Raw genomic sequence first — 19,532 nt, forward strand, 5'->3', positions numbered from 1 at the left:
GCTTCCTCAGGGAACCAAGCTTCAATTGTGATGATAAGGCAAAAAGGACCTGAGCTTCCACAATTAGAAAAATACAAACTGAAATGTGACTTATGTATAATGTTTCACCATTCAGTATAACAAAGATCAAACAGGATTTAAAGGGAGATCAAAAAATGAGACACATTCTAACTGAGGTAGGCTTTCAAAGATGTGCCTGTTAACGACTAAAAAGTAACACTGAAATTCCTGTTGCACAATGTAATGCAGGAATTCCAATGAAAATTAAAATGAATGTACTTAGGACCTATCAATTCCACTACAGAAATGTATTACAAAAAAAAAAAAAGAAATTAGTAACAACAAATTGATAGTAGAAGGGATTGGGCAGCTAGGCATCAGAGATTGGAGAAAGATTTTGTTTTAAAATTTGTTGATACTATTTTGGATCCATTTTTAAATATAAATTGCAATGCCTTAGGGGCTGGCAGAGTGACTTAAGTGGTAGAGCACCTGCTTCTGACATGTGAGGCACTCAGTTCAAACCCCAATACTGCAAAAGAAATTTAAAAAGCAATGGATGTTGAAAGATACATTGCATTTTAAAATTATTAATGAGAATGTTATTAAAATAAGTACTTATGATAGGAATAAATTCACTCAATAAGGCTACTGTCTTATGTTAAATTAAAAACAATTAATATTTTATGCTATGAAAGCATTTTAGCTGAGTGCATGTGGCTCACACCTGTAGTCCTAGATACTCAGGAGGCTGAGAGCTGAGGATCATGGTTTGAAGTCAGTCCAGTAGGAAACTCATTGAGACTCTTAAAAATGTCGAAGTGGTCCTGTGGCTCATGTGAGAGAGTGCTCACCTTCAGCAAATGAAGTCCTCGACAGTGCCGAGGCCCAGATTTCAAGCCCCAAGGACTAGCAAAAGGAGAAGCAGAAGCAGAGGAGGCAGAAAAAGCAGAAAGAAGATGAAGAGGAAGAAGACAAAGACAAAGAAGGAGAAGAAGATTAAAAAGAAGAAGAAGAAGAAGAAGAAGAAGAAGAAGAAGAGGAGGAGGAGGAGGAGGAGGAGGAGGAGGAGGAGGAGGAGGAGGAGGAGGAGGAGGAGGAGGAGGAGGAGGAGGAGGAGGAGGAAGAAGAAGCATTTCTTCAAGTAAAAATTCCACAGATAATAATTCATAATTTTTAAAGATCATATGAGCAAATTTTACTAATAATTTTAGGACTATAAGAAAAACATAATTAATCTATTATACATAGTGACCTACTAATTGCTATATTCATTGTACTAAAATGTGTTTTAATTCTGATTGTTTGCCATGAATATTTAAATATACTCTCTTATATTTTTATTTTGTAAGTTAATACAAAATAGTCAATGTCTCCATGTCAAATATAACATTCTCACAGAGTTTACGAAAAAACTTTTCTATTATAAAAATAGAAATGACTTCCATTTTTTTCTCTAGACTCTGCGTGCTGCCGGCAAATCCTACATGATCTTCTTTGTGGTGGTCATTTTCCTGGGTTCCTTTTACCTGATCAACTTGATCCTGGCTGTGGTGGCCATGGCCTATGAAGAACAGAACCAGGCAAACATTGAAGAAGCTAAACAGAAAGAGATAGAATTTCAGCAGATGTTAGATCGGCTCAAAAAAGAACAAGAAGAAGCAGAGGTACTGCTATTTGATTTAAAATTGTTCCTGTAGGTAGAAAAGCAAAGGGTAGAACAGAAGCCCTGGGCTATATGCTCAGCCTTTCCCAGATTCTCTTCAATTAAGGAACCAGTCCTGGATTAAGCTAGAATTGATGCCTTCCTTGTATTCATCTACAGCTGTCTATACCATATTCTGAGCCTGTTGTAAACTTGTCATTCCCCACACCTCAGTATGTAGAGAGGGGATTGATTACACAGAGGTCCAAAATACAAATGATTCATTTTCTGGGAGTCATAAATTTACATAGTGGATTAAAGGAAACAATTCTAATTTTACAGTTAAAAGATAAACTATGGAGAAGATAGCAATGTGGGCATCAAATTTTGTTAATGGGAATTTTCTTAGGAATTAAACCTGAAAACTAAGAAAGTCATAATGATGGTGGTGGTAATAAAGAATAAGTCACATGTCATTGAAGAGTCATCTCTAACCTTTCTCCGAAGGGCACTTCAGTAGAAAAGCTGAGGAATCTCAAACTAACTGAAACATAATTTCAACTATACTGCAAAAGTCCTTAATTTATTTGTTGATTCAATCCAGTTAAATATCCTCACAGAATCTAATATTCTTAAGGGAGAATGATAATCTGTGATGTAGAGAAATTGAAATGCATGATTACAAGCAGTGCGGAAGACCAGCTTCAGCAGTCGACAGAGTACCAAGAAGGAGTGTGGAGTAGGTACAGGAGAAAGAGACACGGCGTTAAAAGTGGTGTTAACCAAATATTTAACATGGTTACTAACTGTAAAATCTCAAAGGGCTTCTTTCTTTTTGTAATTGTGCTTCAAAATCCATTATCCTTTTACTTTACTGACAGGTTCAAATTAGACATAAGTACACTTTTTTTGTCAATATTCTCCTGCACACATTTCCTTCTTTAAGCACTATTGTAACTGTTTACCCATTATTCCTTTTTATGTTATCATTTGCGCACCATGGCTTTCCAAACCACCTTATTCTCCCCAAATAGAAAAATGTGTGCATCTCACTGTTTTGCCATCAGTCCTAACTTTCCTTAATAATATCCTGCCCCAAATATCCATAATATCCTGTCCAAAATCTTTCCAGGCTAAATGTGGCCAACAACCTTTTCCCATTAACTGCTGCTCCTGTGGGGGCCTTCCAAATCCTACTTCCTATCATATATGCCTCAAAGAAAAGTCCCCCTGTGGTGGGAATTAATGGTTTCTCTTTTGTGGACAGGTTGTAGGGCCCCAAATACCAAGTCCAAATTTTGGGATTTAAGATGGGTTTTCTAGTTCTTAAAGCTAGGGGCATGAGAAGCTTATTGGACTCTGAGTCTTTCTCTTCATCACTAATAGATTTCTTTCTAAGTTGCTCATACAGCTCAGCTCTCTTGCAGGTTTTTCCCCTTGCAGCAATCCTGAGCTTTAAAAGCTGCCATTTCCCCCACTGGTGAGCAAGTAGTTATTTTTGTGTCAGTCACATAGTCATGCACTTTCTTCTCTACAATGCCCTTATCTCCTGGAGAATATGTTACAAATACAAATATACTAATTATAAAGCATGTCTTTAGCAATGTGGGAAGTAGGAGAAGCAAACGCTGCCTGGGCCCGGGCCTTGCCTATGAGGCTTTTCCTCTCCTGGATCCATGTCAAACGGATGGAAGGTGATGCAAGGCTCCTCCAAAATAGCACAGAATTTTAAACATTAGCAAAAAATGATATTTAAGATATTTAAATTAAGAAAATGAAAAGAGTTAAGCTGATTTTATCCTTTTCTTATTGAATTTTGTTCATCCATAAAACTAGATCTCTTAAGAAAATTGTGTCATGAAGGAAATATGTTAAATTAGTAGTAAATTAAGTAATAGGATATGTTCACAATTTAAATGTATAGACATGAAAGACTAGAATCAGTTATCCCCTCTGTGCACCACCTTTACAGTATTTTTTAAAGACTAGAATCAATATCCACACTGGTAATATTTGTGAGGTAAAACTATGATTATTTCTATTTATTTATACTTTTTACCTCAATCTTTTACAAGAATTACATTTCATTAAAAGCACATTTTGTAGAGATAGTATAAGTAATAAATTATCCCATGTACCATTTAGAGACACTTTATACCTTCTTTTAAAGATAATATTAGCTAACCTGAGATTGCTGAGCTGCCCCTTGTTTTTCTTATGCTGTTACATTTAACAATTAATTTTCATTTCCAAATTACTCAGTCTCATTAAGTTGTGCAGTACAATAACTCTACTGGTAAAATTGGGCTAATTATTTGCTATGTGAGCTCCTTATTTTGAGTTCTATGTACACAAAACTAGTTCGTAAAATTGTAAAATAAACTATATAAATTACTTTGTAGTAAGCAGTTTGGTAATAAGCAATTTGGATTTTGAGCTTTACTGGAATGTAGATCAAAAAGCAGTGTGCTTCCTGGTCATAGAAAGTTACCATTTTCAGAACCCAACTAAACCAACAATATGATTAAATGACAGGATATAAGAGTGGTATAAGAGTTTTCTTGCCTTACATATGTGGACTGTCTTGGCTCAACAGGCAATAGCAGTAGCAGCCACTGAATACACCAGTATTGGACGAAGCAGAATCATGGGACTCTCAGAGAGTTCTTCTGAAACATCCAAACTGAGTTCAAAGAGTGCTAAGGAAAGAAGAAACAGAAGAAAGAAAAAGAATCAAAAGAAACTCTCCAGTGGGGAGGAAAAGGGAGATGAGGAGAAGCTCTCCAAATCAGGATCAGAGGAGAGCATCAGAAGGAAGAGTTTCCACCTTGGTGTTGAAAGTCACAGACGGGCAAGAGAGAAAAGACTGTCCACCCCTAATCAGGTACTACAAACATTAAGCAGAACATAGGGTTTACTCTAGAGCAAGAGACCCCAGGAGAAGGATGTGAGTCATTTCATTGGTATGCTGATAGTTAAGAAAGAAAGAAATGAAATGAAAGATGCTTTGTCAAACAACCACTGAAAACAACACCCAAATCTTATTCATGCCATAGACAGCCTTTGGCTTTACTTCCTCAGCTTTTTTTTCCCAGAAACTCAGTTCACCTAACTGGAATGCTCTCTTTTACTGCAGACTTTCATGCTTCCTTGCTATTACTATTTAGTGCATACATCTCTCTCAAACTGAAATCCTTTTCTCCTCATTGCTCCTGTCACTGCACCACCTATTCCACCATTAGCTCAGAGGCTCTTCATGTGATACATGTCCTCTGTCTTCCATTCTCCCCACCCACTCTTCCACACCCCATCCAGAGTTACTATTGGCTTCATCTTTGCCTGCACTTAAAATGTCCATCTTCTATGCCATTCATCTTCAAGACCCTGCCAGGCACACAGAAATAAAAGAGTCCACTACCTGTTTTCAAAGATTTCATAATCTTGATGGTGAGGTGAAACATGAAAACAGGACATTTTTAAAAAAGGAACCATGCATGCTTATTTTGTCTTTACAATAGCAAGTCCTGATATTTATTAAATGTGATGCTTTCAAAGAATTTACCTTGGATTTTGGTTTATAGAAACAACTCATCCTGAACATAGGTCATTTAGGGTTCATTTTCATCCCTTTTCCCTTTGACCAAGGACAAGTTATTTTTCAATTTCTGAATTTCACTCCCTGGTATTAAAAGGTCAAACAGAGGATTTGCAAGTTGTGTAATGCACAGAAACACAGCATGGTCCTTACACTTAAGAAAGTTCCAGCTTCTTCTTGAGGTTAGGTGCTGATGTATGAGAAGCTGAATGACAGACTTCAATGTACATTTCATTCATAAGTGATATCTATCAAGCAAGATGAGTGGTATGGACTTAATAGAGATGTCACTGTAAAGTGTAATCGTGTTGAGCTGTGCAGATAATTTACCTGGGTGTAAAAGAATGAATTCACCAAATTATTTCATCCTGTATTTGGGAAGAATTATCTTCTGCCATCAGATCTAGGAGTTCAGAGGTAATTTTATTATTTCCATTGCTATTCAAATACAGGTCACCTTCTATGTATTTACTTTTTCTACAGTCACCTCTCAGCATCCGTGGCTCCTTGTTTTCTGCAAGGCGCAGCAGCCGAACAAGTCTTTTCAGCTTCAAGGGGCGAGGAAAAGATCTCGGATCTGAGACTGAATTTGCTGATGATGAGCACAGCATTTTTGGGGACAACGAGAGCAGAAGGGGTTCGCTGTTTGTGCCCCACAAACCCTGGGAGCGGCGCAGCAGTAACATCAGCCAGGCCAGTAGGTCTCCCCCAATGCTGCCGGTCAACGGGAAGATGCACAGTGCTGTGGACTGCAATGGTGTGGTTTCTCTGGTCGACGGACCCTCTGCACTCATGCTCCCCAATGGACAGCTACTGCCAGAGGTGATCATAGATAAGGCAACTTCTGATGAGAGCGTAAGGAAGTTTTCCATAGCTTAGGCATGGCTGAGACTTGTCCTGTGCATCAGTCTCTCTGCTGAAGGGCCTGTTCTGGTCCAGGAATGGCACTGCATTCTGCAATCCCATCTCACTAGAAAGTGGAAACACCTCTCAGACTTTAACTCCTTTACCTACTTCATTTACTTTTTGTTATAGACATCTATTCAAAGATACTTTATATCCCATTTTGCAAAAGTACTTACCTATTGATGCTGTGATTAAAAATTATACCTGGTTGATTGTAAAAAGATACCAATAGAGAGAGATGCAGAGAGATATCAGCACACAAAGCATCCAGAGTACTAATTTTATTAATTGATAAAACATCCCATATTGGCAAAAAAAGATTATCTTCCACCTACTGAGTTTTCAGGCAACTACATAATACATGTCTATGGCAACAAATCATATTTGAGTTGATAATAACTAGTATTATTATTGCAGAAACATAGAATTTCAACAACTCTGAGGTGAATGGGGAAACTGAAGCACAGAGAGAAAAGGGGTTTGCTCTTATCCACTGAACTAATGAAAAACTCTGGTTTAACCCAAGATTCTATGTTGCACAGCTAGAGCTCTTAACATCCATGCTCTTCTGACTATCCAATGGAAAGTAAGCCTCTTATCTAGCAAATAATTCAAAATTGTTGTGCTTGAGCCCCTACAGCAATGAAACATACTGCTTTCATAAAAATTAAAAAAAAAATCTTCCAGAAAGTGGCTCTGTGGCTCAAAGTGGTAGAGCACTAGCCTTGAGTAAAAGAGCTCAGAGTCAGCGCCTAGGTCCCAAGTTCAAGTTCCACTACTGACAAAAAATAAAATAACCAAACACCCTTCATCTGCCAACTATGAATAAAAAAAAAAACATCTAAAACTCATACACTGGTTCAAACAAACATGAACACAAAACTGTTAAGACTCCAGAACAATACTAATTCAGAAATATTTAATGATTACAGAGACTTATTAGGCAAGAAAATGAGTCTGTAAGGTTCCTCAAGTTCCCAGGATGCTTCCTTAGTCCACTCACTATTCTTTGCCGCACTACTAAACATCAATAGGGGCTAACAGTACCAACAGGCTCCTAATATATGATATGCATTAATGTACTCATATTAGCAGACTGTGTAGTATTTTAAGTGAGAAAAGGGTTTCATCAAATCCATGGACACATATTGGTTTGGATAAATGCATGGGCTCAGAGGTCATGTGGAGACCTGTATGCTTGCATGATACAGCTTCTGCCTTTCTGTCAAAGTATTTTTCCCTATTAGTATGCATGTTAATCTGCATGGAATTGTTTCTGTGTTTTCTTTCTCAATGGTGTGCATAATATATAAAATATTATGTAATATATATCAGAGTTAGATATTATTATGCAAATCTAAAGGAAATGGTTTTATTTAAATGATTATTTTTGTCAAAATCAAGCCAACAAAATTAAAACCAAAATTACAAAACCAGAGGCATTGTAAATGCAACTGACATAAAAGTTTGGGATAAGATATAGTTTAGATAAAAAAATGCATGGCAAATGATATAATTTCTATACTTGGGACATGTCTACAGGAAAAAATTATTGTCAGGGTAGGCTGACAATATTGTCTTGCTAGGCTTGGAAGAAAATAATTTGCTTCTATAATCAGTAAAATTAGAGACTGTAACAGAGAAAATGTGGCTACAGAAAGAACTCTGTATACAGTCATGTGTATGTTTCTGTACATATGCACATACATGTATACATTCATACATATACTTATGTATGCCCACTCATTTATGTATTTAGATATACATACATAAATGACTATATTAATACAACTAAACAATTCTAGACTATATACTTATATGCACTATATTAACAGGTATGTTTATAAAATATATGCTGCCTAGTGCATAATGCAGGTAGATGACAGTTGTGGAGTTGTGGAGTTGTTTCTGCATATATACATATATATGTGCACTTATATGTATACATGTATGTGTTGGCCTGCACTAAAAAAGCATAGTTATCTAAATTTAAATTTGTTACTATGCTTAAAAAATAAGACATTGTCACTTAAAAAAATGACTAAGTCTGGTGTCCCTGAGCTCATATTTCTGCATGGCAACAACTTTTAGAGCTCAACAGCATCAACGCTTCCTGACAGAGCTTATTTTCTTTGTTTTGTGACAGTTTCCATGAGTTCAGAGTTTGTTTTCACACTAAGTTCTTTATCATCATATACTCGTTACAGATTACAGTAGCTTTTATTAGTGTTTTCCTCAACCCTGAGTAATTACAGAAAATATTATTGGAAAATAGTGAGCTCTGCCACATTCCACATTCAGTGCTACAGGTATGTGTATAAATTGGATATTCAGAAAGATAAGGAGATAGCAGAAGTTCTGTAACCATAATAGCAGCTAGATTTGTTTTGCTTCAATTTCAATGTTCACACAGAGTATGAGGCACATTTTTCTATCTCCACTTTGCCCACAATGAAACCATTTGGTAACTTGATTATGATACATAGTCAGCTATTCAAAAGTATCAGATCCATAACCTGGAACCAAGAATCTAGCAGTCTTTTTTTTTAATATTCACTGCAACTACCTATGCAGGATTTAATTTTATAAGTACACTTCATTAAATTTTTTTTTCAATCGTCAGACTTGAACTCAGGGCCTGGACACTGTCATTGAGTATTTTTGCTCAAGGCTAGTGCTCTACCAGTTAAGCCACAGCTCCACTTCAGTCTTGGTTTTTTTTTGTTGTTTTTTTTTTCCGTGCTTAATTGAAGATCAGTCTCTTGGACTTTCTTGTCCAGGCTGACTTCAAACTTTGATCACAGATCTTAACCTCCCAAGTAGCTAGAATTACAGGGGTCAGATACTGGCTAGAATTTTATAGTTAAGTCTTTAATTAATCATCTTTTTTATTTCAGGGCACAAGTAATCAAATATGCAAAAAAAGAAGGTCTAGTTCTTATTTCCTGTCAGAGGATATGCTGAATGATCCACACCTCAGACAAAGAGCAATGAGTAGAGCAAGCATATTAACAAACACTGTGGAAGGTATGCAGAAGTTTTACCTTGCAGGTTCCTAAATGAAATAGCTGTTAAATTCATCTTTAAATAGTTACATGAAGGTCTGAGGAAGAATTTCAAACTGAACAATGGACGTTAATAGTACGAAATAAAACTGATGAAACCATTTTATGTGGTTAAAATGGATGTTGCTTTTTTTGTGATTCAGAAAAGCTACAATTTGTAGTAATCAGAATGTTACCCAACTGAATATTGTTTACTTTATTGTAAATAATGGTGAACAGTGGTCAATAAATAGTTTTATATTAAAAAAAAGAAAAGCTACAATTTGAAATGCCATTTCAAAGGTAAAGTAATGGATACAGAAAGCTACATTACTTCAGGGCTGTGTGAGTCCCTCACTGTGCAGTTTCAGAAAGTACCTCATATCTCTGAAATTCTCTCCTGTAATAAGCAAAGGGAGCCATAGGTGTGAGCTTTCCAAGATGGGCCCCACCTTCCACTCTGTCATTTCACAATATGCCCTGGAAGTGACCTTATCCACAGGCTGTCCCTCATCCCCCCCACTCCCATCATAGCTGCAAGCTTTTCATCTACCCCAAAAGATTAAAATGATAATCAAATACACCAATGGTGGGTGGGGGAACTAATGAGTTCTTCTGTGAGTTATTTCTTACCTATTGGTTATGGTATCTTTACACTCATAGTATTAGCAATAGCTTTTCCTGGATAGAGTAGAACTGATATATGAGATGGAGGAAACAGAAAAATCTTTATGTTGGTGGAAAGCAAACATTTCTCTCTTAAGCATCAGTCCTTCTATGTCTGGTATGTTGGTGTATTTTTATCTGATAGTTGTACATATGTCTGCCTTCAGTCATAGATTAATTTCATTCCTTTCCCCACTCCTTGATCTAGTCCTCAGATGTGATGTGAGATTTTTCTGTACAGACACTATGGTTTCATAGAAACAGCATGTTTATGTTGTCTAAAGCACATCCCTTTATAATATTATAGTGTATTGCTGATTTGTATCTGCTTATAAATAAGATATCAAAATGAATTATTTCATGCTTTCTGTTGTGTTTTTCCCCCATCAGAACTTGAAGAGTCTAGACAAAAATGTCCACCTTGGTGGTACAGATTTGCGCACACCTTCTTGATCTGGAATTGCTCCCCATATTGGATAAAATTCAAAAAGTTTATTTATTTTATTGTAATGGATCCTTTTGTAGATCTTGCAATTACCATTTGCATAGTTCTAAACACGTTATTTATGGCTATGGAACACCACCCAATGACTGAAGAATTCAAAAATGTTCTTACTGTGGGAAACTTGGTAAGTGTTGTATTGAGTGTGGAGTGCCCACAGCTTTTCTTTTTCATCACCATTTCCATTTTTAAAATCAATGGGTCTGGGGCTGGGAATATGGCCTAGTGGCAAAAGTGCTTGCCTCATATACATAAAGCCCTGGGTTCGTTTCCCCAGTACCACATATATCGAAAAGGCCAGAAGTGGTGCTGTGGCTCAAGTGGCAGAGTGCTAGCTTTGAGGAAAAAAAAAAGCCAGGTAGAGTGCTCAGGCCCTGAGTCCAGGCCCAAGGACTGGCAAAAAATAAAATAAATCAAATCAAATCAATGGATATGTATTGAGGTAATTATGCATGTTTATAGTATATCATATGAGTCAATGTATACAGTCCAGCTACTGGTGATATATGCTATTTAAAATATTTTTATAGTAGTGTGAGTTCTATGAATAATACTGTTTCTACATTTGTCATTTTATGAGTTAAAAGAGGGTTTTGTCTGAAGCATGACTGAAGCATTCAAAACTTTGATCCATTTCACATGCATTATAGTTATAAGGAGATGCTCCACATATTTTCAGAAAAAATATTGCCATGTGATTTTGAATAATAAGGAAAAAGTATTTGGCATGTGGAATTCTAAAGATTTGAATTTTAATTTTGACTCAGTCTCTTCTTTATGACCTTGGATAAATATTTTGAACCCTCATCAAGAATTAAACATCTGATGGAATCTTGTTTAACCTCAAAAGACAGAAGTAATATAAAATTTTCTGGAAGAAAAACAGAATTGGAGAGCAGCATATTGAACAAAATAATCAAATTCAGAAAGACAAATATGCTTCTCTCTTATGCAGAAAATAGGTTTTTAAACTGACATGCCAATTAAAGGGAGAATTTGGAACAAAGGGGACCAGGGAAAGGGGAAGAAGGGAGGATAGTAGAGAAAGTGATGGATATCATAATGAAATCCATTATTTTGTACCATTGTTATAAAGTAATTTTTACCAAGAACAGGAAAATAGAAGTAAATGTTTTAACTCTGAGTTACCACTTTCTTTCCTCTATTTAGCTTTGATCACTGACTGTCTAGTTTGCTTGTTTCTTTCTTCTTTCCTTCCTTCTTTCTTCCTTTTTTGCACTCTTTCTTTCTCTGTTTTTCTTATATTGGAGTTTGAACGCATGCTTGCTTAGCTTGTTTATTCAGTCAGTGCTGTATCATTTAGCTATGCATTCAGTCTGGCTTTTTGCTGGCTTTGAACTGAGATCCTCTATATCTGTTTCCTGGGTTACAGGAGAATTGCAGATTACAGAATTACAGGTGTGAGCCACTGGTATCTAGAAGGACCATCTGGTCTGTAATTTTTTTTTTTTTTTTTTTTTTTGCGCCAGTCCTGGGCCTTGGACTCAGGGCCTGAGCACTGTCCCTGGCTTCTTCCCGCTCAAGGCTAGCACTCCGCCACTTGAGCCACAGCGCCACTTCTGGCCGTTTTCCGTATATGTGGTGCTGGGGAATCGAACCTAGGGCCTCGTGTATCCGAGACAGGCACTCTTGCCACTAGGCTATATCCCCAGCCCTGGTCTGTAATTATTGATAGAGGTATAGACTGGTCAAATAAGTTCCATCTCCAAGTTTACTGTATCATTGTAAACTCAAGGGATTCAACTGTATCTCCAACTTACCACAAACCCCCAAATTTAGATGGTCCTTGATAATCTATTGAAGCTATATTATTTTAAAAAATTACCCTATGTAATTATAGGCCTAGACACTTTCATTTGAGTGCTTTGACCAAATTCTCTGAGTCAAAGTGAACCCAGATGAGTCATGAGCAAGTTTTTCATTGTTAACTCATTTAGTGAGTGCTCTAATACCGGTTTCATGAATTAATTATGTTTTGCAATGAACTCTGTGTAAAAGATTTGGAAGTTACCTCTACTGCTGTGCCAGTTATGTTTTTTCCTTCTTCTGATAAATCTTTTTTTTTTTTTTTTTTTTTTTTTTGGCCAGTCCTGGGCCTTGGACTCAAGGCCTGAGCACTGTCCCTGGCTTCTTCCCGCTCAAGGCTAGCACTCTGCCACTTGAGCCACAGCGCCGCTTCTGGCCGTTTTTTTTCTGTATATGTGGTGCTGGGGAATCGAACCTAGGGCCTCGTGTATCCGAGGCAGGCACTCTTGCCACTAGGCTATATCCCCAGCCCTGATAAATCTTTTTTTGTGTGTGTGTGTTTTCTTTTTTTTTTTTTTTTTTTTGGTACTGGGGATCGAACCCAGGACGTTGCAGAGTCAGTGTGTTCTTTTTTTATTACTAAGAGTGGCCAGACAATGAGAAGAAAAAAAAAAACAAATAATGGCTCAAAATTTCAGTATCCATCCATGTTTCCCTATCTGAAACAATGCGTAGCCCACATACATTTCTTGTGAAGACAGATTCATTGCCAAAGGCCTTACTTCTGTGGAATTTTACTTTCTTCCTCTATACATTATCTAACACTGATGAAAGTTGACAAAACAGCTACAGCATTTTAACCTTGCAATTCTTGCATGAGAGCTACCTTTACCTGTTTATAGGATTTAGTGACACATTATTCATTTATAAAATATCTAGCACCCTATAAGGAACACAGCAAATGCCAAACTAACCATCATTATCATAATTATGTTGATTCTATTCCTTTCAATAATTTAGAAAACATTTCTCATTTAGGTCTTTACTGGGATCTTTGCAGCTGAAATGGTCTTGAAATTAATTGCCATGGATCCTTATGAATATTTCCAAGTAGGCTGGAATATTTTTGACAGCATTATTGTGACTTTAAGTTTAGTCGAGCTTTTTCTAGCTGATGTCGAAGGATTGTCAGTTCTGCGATCATTCAGACTGGTAAGGACAAACTAACATTGCCACTGTATTCTATAATAAAAGTGTTTGTGAGTGTGCATTATTATTATTATTGATGTTGCTAATCAAAGAATATGAACTTTCAATTATATTAGATGAAAATGTTTTGTTTGCTTATTTTATGGAAAGCTTGGCATGTTCTTTTAAACTGAGCTCCATTCCAGCCAGCAAGGAATGATGTTTTAAGGTCTGCTATAAAACATTATTCATAAAACTAAAAAAACAAAAAAAACACCATTGAAGAGACTGAGTGAAGAGGTAAGAATAGATCTTAATAATAAGTCCATTTGTTTTCAATGTACTCGCAGAATTAAAACCTCATATATATCTTCATTTTAGATCTTAGAGCTGAAACCAGGTATAATTTGAAATATATACTAATATAATACAAATATTTTGCCAAATAGGGCACTAATTTGTTTCATAATAAGTTTATTTTAGTTTACCTAATTTCATTAATTAGATAAATGTTCACTTTATGGATATAATAATTCAAACTAAGTATTGCCCTGAAAGTGATTTTCTGATATCAAAACCAAAATTTCCCTGTCTAATCTTTAATCCTAAATTACTCATGAAAGCACTGAACTATCAGGAAATAAAATTAAGATTAAATGATCAATTTTAAAAGAAATGAGCTCTAAAAGTACAATAAGAAGCTTCTATTCACTTGCAAAATAAAAATCACTTTCAAGGTATCTGTTGAAATTACTGTAGCAAGGTAACAAAATCACAAAATTGAAAATGAAAAATAAGTGCTTTAAACAAGTTAGTAATGACAATGTCATATTCAAAGTTTGTTTTAAACTTAACAAAATTCAAGATTGAAAAAAAATGTGTCATAATGTATGGTTTATGCTTTTCTTTAGCTCCGAGTCTTCAAGTTGGCCAAATCTTGGCCCACGCTGAATATGCTAATCAAGATCATAGGCAACTCCGTGGGCGCACTAGGAAACCTCACCTTGGTGTTGGCCATCATCGTCTTCATCTTTGCTGTGGTTGGCATGCAGCTCTTTGGTAAGAGCTACAAAGAATGCGTCTGCAAGATCAACGAGGAGTGCAAGCTGCCTCGCTGGCACATGAGCGACTTCTTCCACTCCTTCCTCATCGTGTTCCGCGTGCTGTGTGGAGAGTGGATAGAAACCATGTGGGACTGCATGGAGGTAGCTGGGCAAACAATGTGCCTGACCGTCTTCATGATGGTCATGGTGATCGGAAACCTCGTGGTAGGTACAGATAGATGGCCACTCGTTTAAAACTCGTGATGAAATTGTTCTATACTGGCATATATTGCAAAACATGTCTTCCTCCCCTTAAATGATCTGTGGAAATACAATGACACACCCAGAGGTGTGTTTCACTAATTTCTATAGCATTTCTGAATCCAATCAAGTCCAATCCAAGTTAATCATCACAGATTCCTAAGCCTCTATTTCCAGAAGTTTCTTTTGACGCACAGTTTTATCCTGTTCTCTCACACATATCTCTGACAAGTTATTTTAGAGGTGTCCAGAGAGGGGTAAAGTTCTTCTCCTTCAATGTAATTATGATTTTTTTTTAACTAGGAAGTACATTATTTAGACTAAGAAGAGATTTACATTAAATGGTGACTGCATTATATTATAGTTGCCTATACAACACCGTGTTTAGATAAAATTTATGCTTCATTCTTTTGTGAAAACTCTTTAAGATTTAGAAGTCGCATGGATTTTTTAAGGAGACATAACAGAAATGGTTTGTCTCAAAATGGGGGGTGCTTCAAGGGTAGAAATTGCCCTGACCTCTTTTGTGATTTTTTCCAGTCCTAAAGAGATAGACAATGACAGCAGCCAGTGTCATTTTGTTACATGGTCATACTCAATAAGCTGAGCCTCTTGTATTTTTTTATATTCTCTCCATCTTCCCTGTTACAGAATGAACTTAGAAATCATAATTAATAATAGAATACTAATAATAATGTTGAGGGAGCAGTATTACCCCTCCCTCTTGTGGTAATTCTTCATGAGTATGAATTTGCTTCTTCGTGTCATCAGTCCCAGCATGAGGAGAGACCAGTGAGGAAGTTACTATCTTCTACACCTCTCTCATGTCTTTTCCTGTGCAGGAAAAGATTCTTTACTTTTATTTTTATTAATTAGTTACTAATATTATTGAGGATTTATATTATACAAAAGTATGCTTATTCTCTTTCTTTTATTTGCTTTATCCCTGTTTCTCTATCTCATCCCAACCTGCCACAGGTCTTGAATCTGTTTCTAGCATTATTATTGAGTTCATTTAGTTCAGACAATCTGACAGCAATTGAAGAAGACACTGATGCAAATAATCTCCAGATTGCAGTGGCCAGAATTAAAAGGGGAATAAATTATTTGAAACAGACTTTACAGGAATTTATTCTAAAGGCATTTTCCAAAAAGCCAAAGATTTCCAAAGAGATAAGATGTGCAGAAAATCTGAATAACAAAAAAGAAAACTATATCTCAAATCGCACACTTGCTGAGATGAGCAAAGATTACCATTTTCACAATGAAAAAGAGAGACTCAGTGGCTATGGAAGCAGTATGGACAAAACCTTGATGGAAGAAAGTGATTATCAATCATTTATTCACAATCCCAGCCTCACAGTCACAGTGCCAATTGCCCCTGGGGAATCTGATTTGGAAAACATGAATACTGAGGAGCTTAGCAGTGATTCAGATAGTGACTACAGCAAAGAGGTAATGTTGCTTCACACATATTGCTGCATATTATTAAGTAGTGTGAAATAAATCAAAATTGCAAATGTCTGTTGCTGCTTTTGTTCTAACTTATGTGCATTGATGAAATGTGTGTGTGCGTGTGTGTGCATGTGTGAGAGAGAGAGAAAAAGAGAAAGAGAAAGAGAAAGAGAAAGAGAACAAGAGATAGAGTATATACAACAATTTCCTGAAGGTATATTGCTGGCAGTTTTTTTACTGGTTCATAGTAATTGATTTTTGTCTTTTTTAGTTATATTTGAAAGTTCTAGGTATCCTTGAATCTCCACACCTTTCATGTCATTTTTGTTATCAGTTGTAGCATCATCTATACTCACCTTCCTTAATGTCTGACAAATGCACCTCTGCTCCTCATCACCATTACCTTTGCATTCACTCTTTAAACCATTATCAGTGGAGCCCCAAGTAGTTCCTCTGCTTGTAGTTTCTATTACTCTGCTTGACTTACTAGATTAATTTCATTCTGATTCAACCATAATCATGCCACTTTGGGGATGTATCCACAGTCCCAAAAGTCTCCAATATTATAAGCCTTTCCATTGGGAGCCAGTTTTGACCAGTAATGTCTTCTGATACTCACCTGAAGATTATGATCCATACTAAAACATTTTCCTTATAGGTCATACAAACTGTCTTTCTGTGGCACAATTCCTACATGTACCTGCCAAGGCAAAGTTCTCAAATTCTTCAGCTGCAAAATTATCTGTACAATATATTATAGCTTGCATTGATATAATAAATCACAGCTTATACTGACAGTTTTTAGAGCAATACCCAAAGTATTGTAAGTTGATATAATGGTCTGTCCAAGTGAACAGAATAGCTTATCAGTTTACATTCTACACAAGTTTTATCTTTTTCTATATTTATTATTGGCTTGCATTTTCTTTCTTTTTTGAGAAATTATGGTATGTAACAGGTAGTACTATAAGCTTATTGAGAACATGAACTTCCTTAACAGCATTGTTATATCCTCTTTCTACGCATTAACTTGTATATTTCTATATGATTCCAGGTATGTTTTGAACTATGCTTTCATTATTATTGTTTTCTGCCCAAATTATTCATAATATTGCAAACACCTTTACTCCAAATTAAGGCCATTATGGTAACAACCTGGCTCATTTTTCTCAGGCTTAAGCCCTGATGAGTTCATTATTCAGTTCTTAATAATACTGAAGTTTATCTTATTCTCCCTGGTTTATTGATGACACTGGCATGTACCTTAAAATCACTGTTCAAGTACAAGTCATTAACTGGAAATTCACTCCTTTATATGACTTATTATGTTATAATAGAAAAACATTATTCCATGTGGCATTTCTTTTGCATAAAACCACAGTGTTTTCTTTCAAGCCCATGTTTCATTAGGAAAATATGTTTATTGAACTAATTTGTGTTGCTAGCATTTCCTCACCATATGAATAACTATAAAGTATACTTGCTGCTATACTGTTACCCTTGCTCAGATCTTAGTTATTTCAATGGATATATTTTACTTAAGAATGCGTGAGCAATTCTCATATGTACAAACCCTAATTTGCATTACATTATTTTAGCAATAAAATTAGAATCTGTTTATTGCATATAATGGAAACTACTATGTTAGTATATCTATAGAGAACATATTCTGCTTTTGTGTTCAAAATTTTCCATGGATCAGCAGTCCACAAGGCATTTCAATCCAAGCTTTCATCTGGTTTTCTACTTTTTCAGGCATCATATATCCATAAATGACTGATAGAACAAATGCTCAATTTCTAGAAAGTATTCAATTCCAAGCCCCACAAGGTTTAGAATTGAATAGCTTGGATTTAAATGTACTATAAACTGAATCAGAGCATGTGTTAGGCAGCATGCACATGCAAATACATGGTGCTTTAACAAGACTCTAAAATATAGAAATAAGCAGATTTAGCACAGAAGGAAATCTCAAGCAGAGCAACAGCATTCATATTGATAACCGGATTCACTCATTCATTTATCCATCCATTCATGAATTCAGTATTCACATGGAATGCCGTCATTTTTAAAAGACCTAAATCTGTTTACTCATTATGAAATACATTTATTTTATTTATTTGAATTTAAGACTTGCTCGAATATCTAACCATCAAGAATAAGTTTCTTTGCCCCTTTAGCATAAACGTGGTTTTAACTAGATTGTTACATCATACGTGTGTGTGTGTGTGTGTATGTGTGCGTGTGTGTGTGCACCGGTCCTGGGGCTTGAACTCAGGGCCTGAGTGCTCTCATTGAGCTTTTGTACTCAAAGCTAGTGTTCGCAACTTGTTATCAAGATGTGTTTGCCTCAGAGAAATAGTTGCTCCATCAAATGAGCATTTAAATTATTAGTCATCTAGAACTTTATAAAATATAATCCACTTTTCCAGAAGTACATTTGATGGAATGAGTTAGCTATTACTGGGTGTGGCTCAAGCAGTAGAGCACAAGGCCTCTGAGTTCAATCCACATTACCAGCAAAAGAATATAAGTAAGTAAATATATAAATATTTATTATTTTGTCTTTAATAAATGTGGAAGTGTTGCTTTCCTGAAATTTTGTTTGGAATATCGTAGTTACATTTGCTAAATAAAAGTAACTCAAGAAAGTCTAATTTTAGAATACCTTTGTTCAAACTACACAGTCTCTCACCCTATTCCTGTGGGTAATGCCTGCTTTGCACTGTTGCTTGTATTGAAGAGTAAATAACTTATTAAAGATTGCATGAGCTTGTTATAATACATAAAGTCATCATCTAAAGAAGAGAATTAGGTAACTGGTTGATTATTTTTAGAGGCTATATTGAATAATATTTAATCTTATTCCTTTGTTTCAAATCTGTTACTTAGCATTTCATTTATACAATGAAAGCATTTGCATAACAGATAAGTAATTTCTACTTACAGGTATATAATATTAACATTTTCAATCACAGTTGACCAAGCTGTTTCATCATGCTGCTTTTCTAAATTTCAGGACCTAACTTCACTTCTCACAGGGGTAAACTAAAGTGGATCATTCAACGATGCAGCTCTGTGCTTTAACCAGGCAGACATATGTGACCACTTTTACACAGGTTACCTAAAAAAAAAATCATACATATCTGATTATTTTTTCAATGTCTTGCATGTTGTTCAGCTACAAAAATCTTCCTGCCTGACCCATTGCAAGAAAGTATAAAACAACACAATTGTTCCATAGGTGAATTGACATCATGGCATGTCACTGGGGGAGTTCCATCATTTTTGTCATTCTGGAATCTTATGCAGTTTCCAGTGCATGACCTATCCGCTTTTACAGGATGGATTATAAAAGTAAGATACAGTAACAAAAGACATTGAAGCATGTTTAATTTTAAAACCTCTACCAACTTTCAATTGAGTATATTAAAACTCAATTTAAAAACAAATTTTGTGC

General features: G+C 35.8%; 1 protein-coding gene and 1 long non-coding RNA gene across 4 annotated transcripts in view; one reads left to right on the top strand and one right to left on the bottom strand.

The window, feature by feature from the left end:
• Scn9a (sodium voltage-gated channel alpha subunit 9) overlaps positions 1-19,532 on the top strand; it is an 83,290-nt gene that overhangs the window by 26,568 nt on the left and 37,190 nt on the right. For 2 of the 3 annotated variants that reach the window (XM_048345302.1, XM_048345301.1), the window contains exons 9-16: positions 1,461-1,667; positions 4,242-4,529; positions 5,724-6,062; positions 9,044-9,173; positions 10,247-10,485; positions 13,164-13,337; positions 14,225-14,581; positions 15,596-16,072. In XM_048345302.1, the coding sequence (XP_048201259.1) occupies positions 1,461-1,667; positions 4,242-4,529; positions 5,724-6,062; positions 9,044-9,173; positions 10,247-10,485; positions 13,164-13,337; positions 14,225-14,581; positions 15,596-16,072 (2,211 nt within the window). Of the gene's footprint in view, positions 1-1,460; positions 1,668-4,241; positions 4,530-5,723; positions 6,096-9,043; positions 9,174-10,246; positions 10,486-13,163; positions 13,338-14,224; positions 14,582-15,595; positions 16,073-19,532 lie in introns of all 3 variants that reach the window. The other variant, XM_048345300.1, reaches the window with a different exon arrangement.
• LOC125350599 overlaps positions 18,923-19,532 on the bottom strand; it is a 37,130-nt gene continuing 36,520 nt past the window's right edge. The window contains exon 3 of the long non-coding RNA XR_007210774.1: positions 18,923-19,196. This is a non-coding gene — a long non-coding RNA (uncharacterized LOC125350599). The remainder of the gene's footprint in view (positions 19,197-19,532) is intronic.

This window comes from Perognathus longimembris, chromosome 4 (genome assembly GCF_023159225.1).
Source record: "Perognathus longimembris pacificus isolate PPM17 chromosome 4, ASM2315922v1, whole genome shotgun sequence".
NCBI lineage: Eukaryota > Metazoa > Chordata > Mammalia > Rodentia > Heteromyidae > Perognathus > Perognathus longimembris.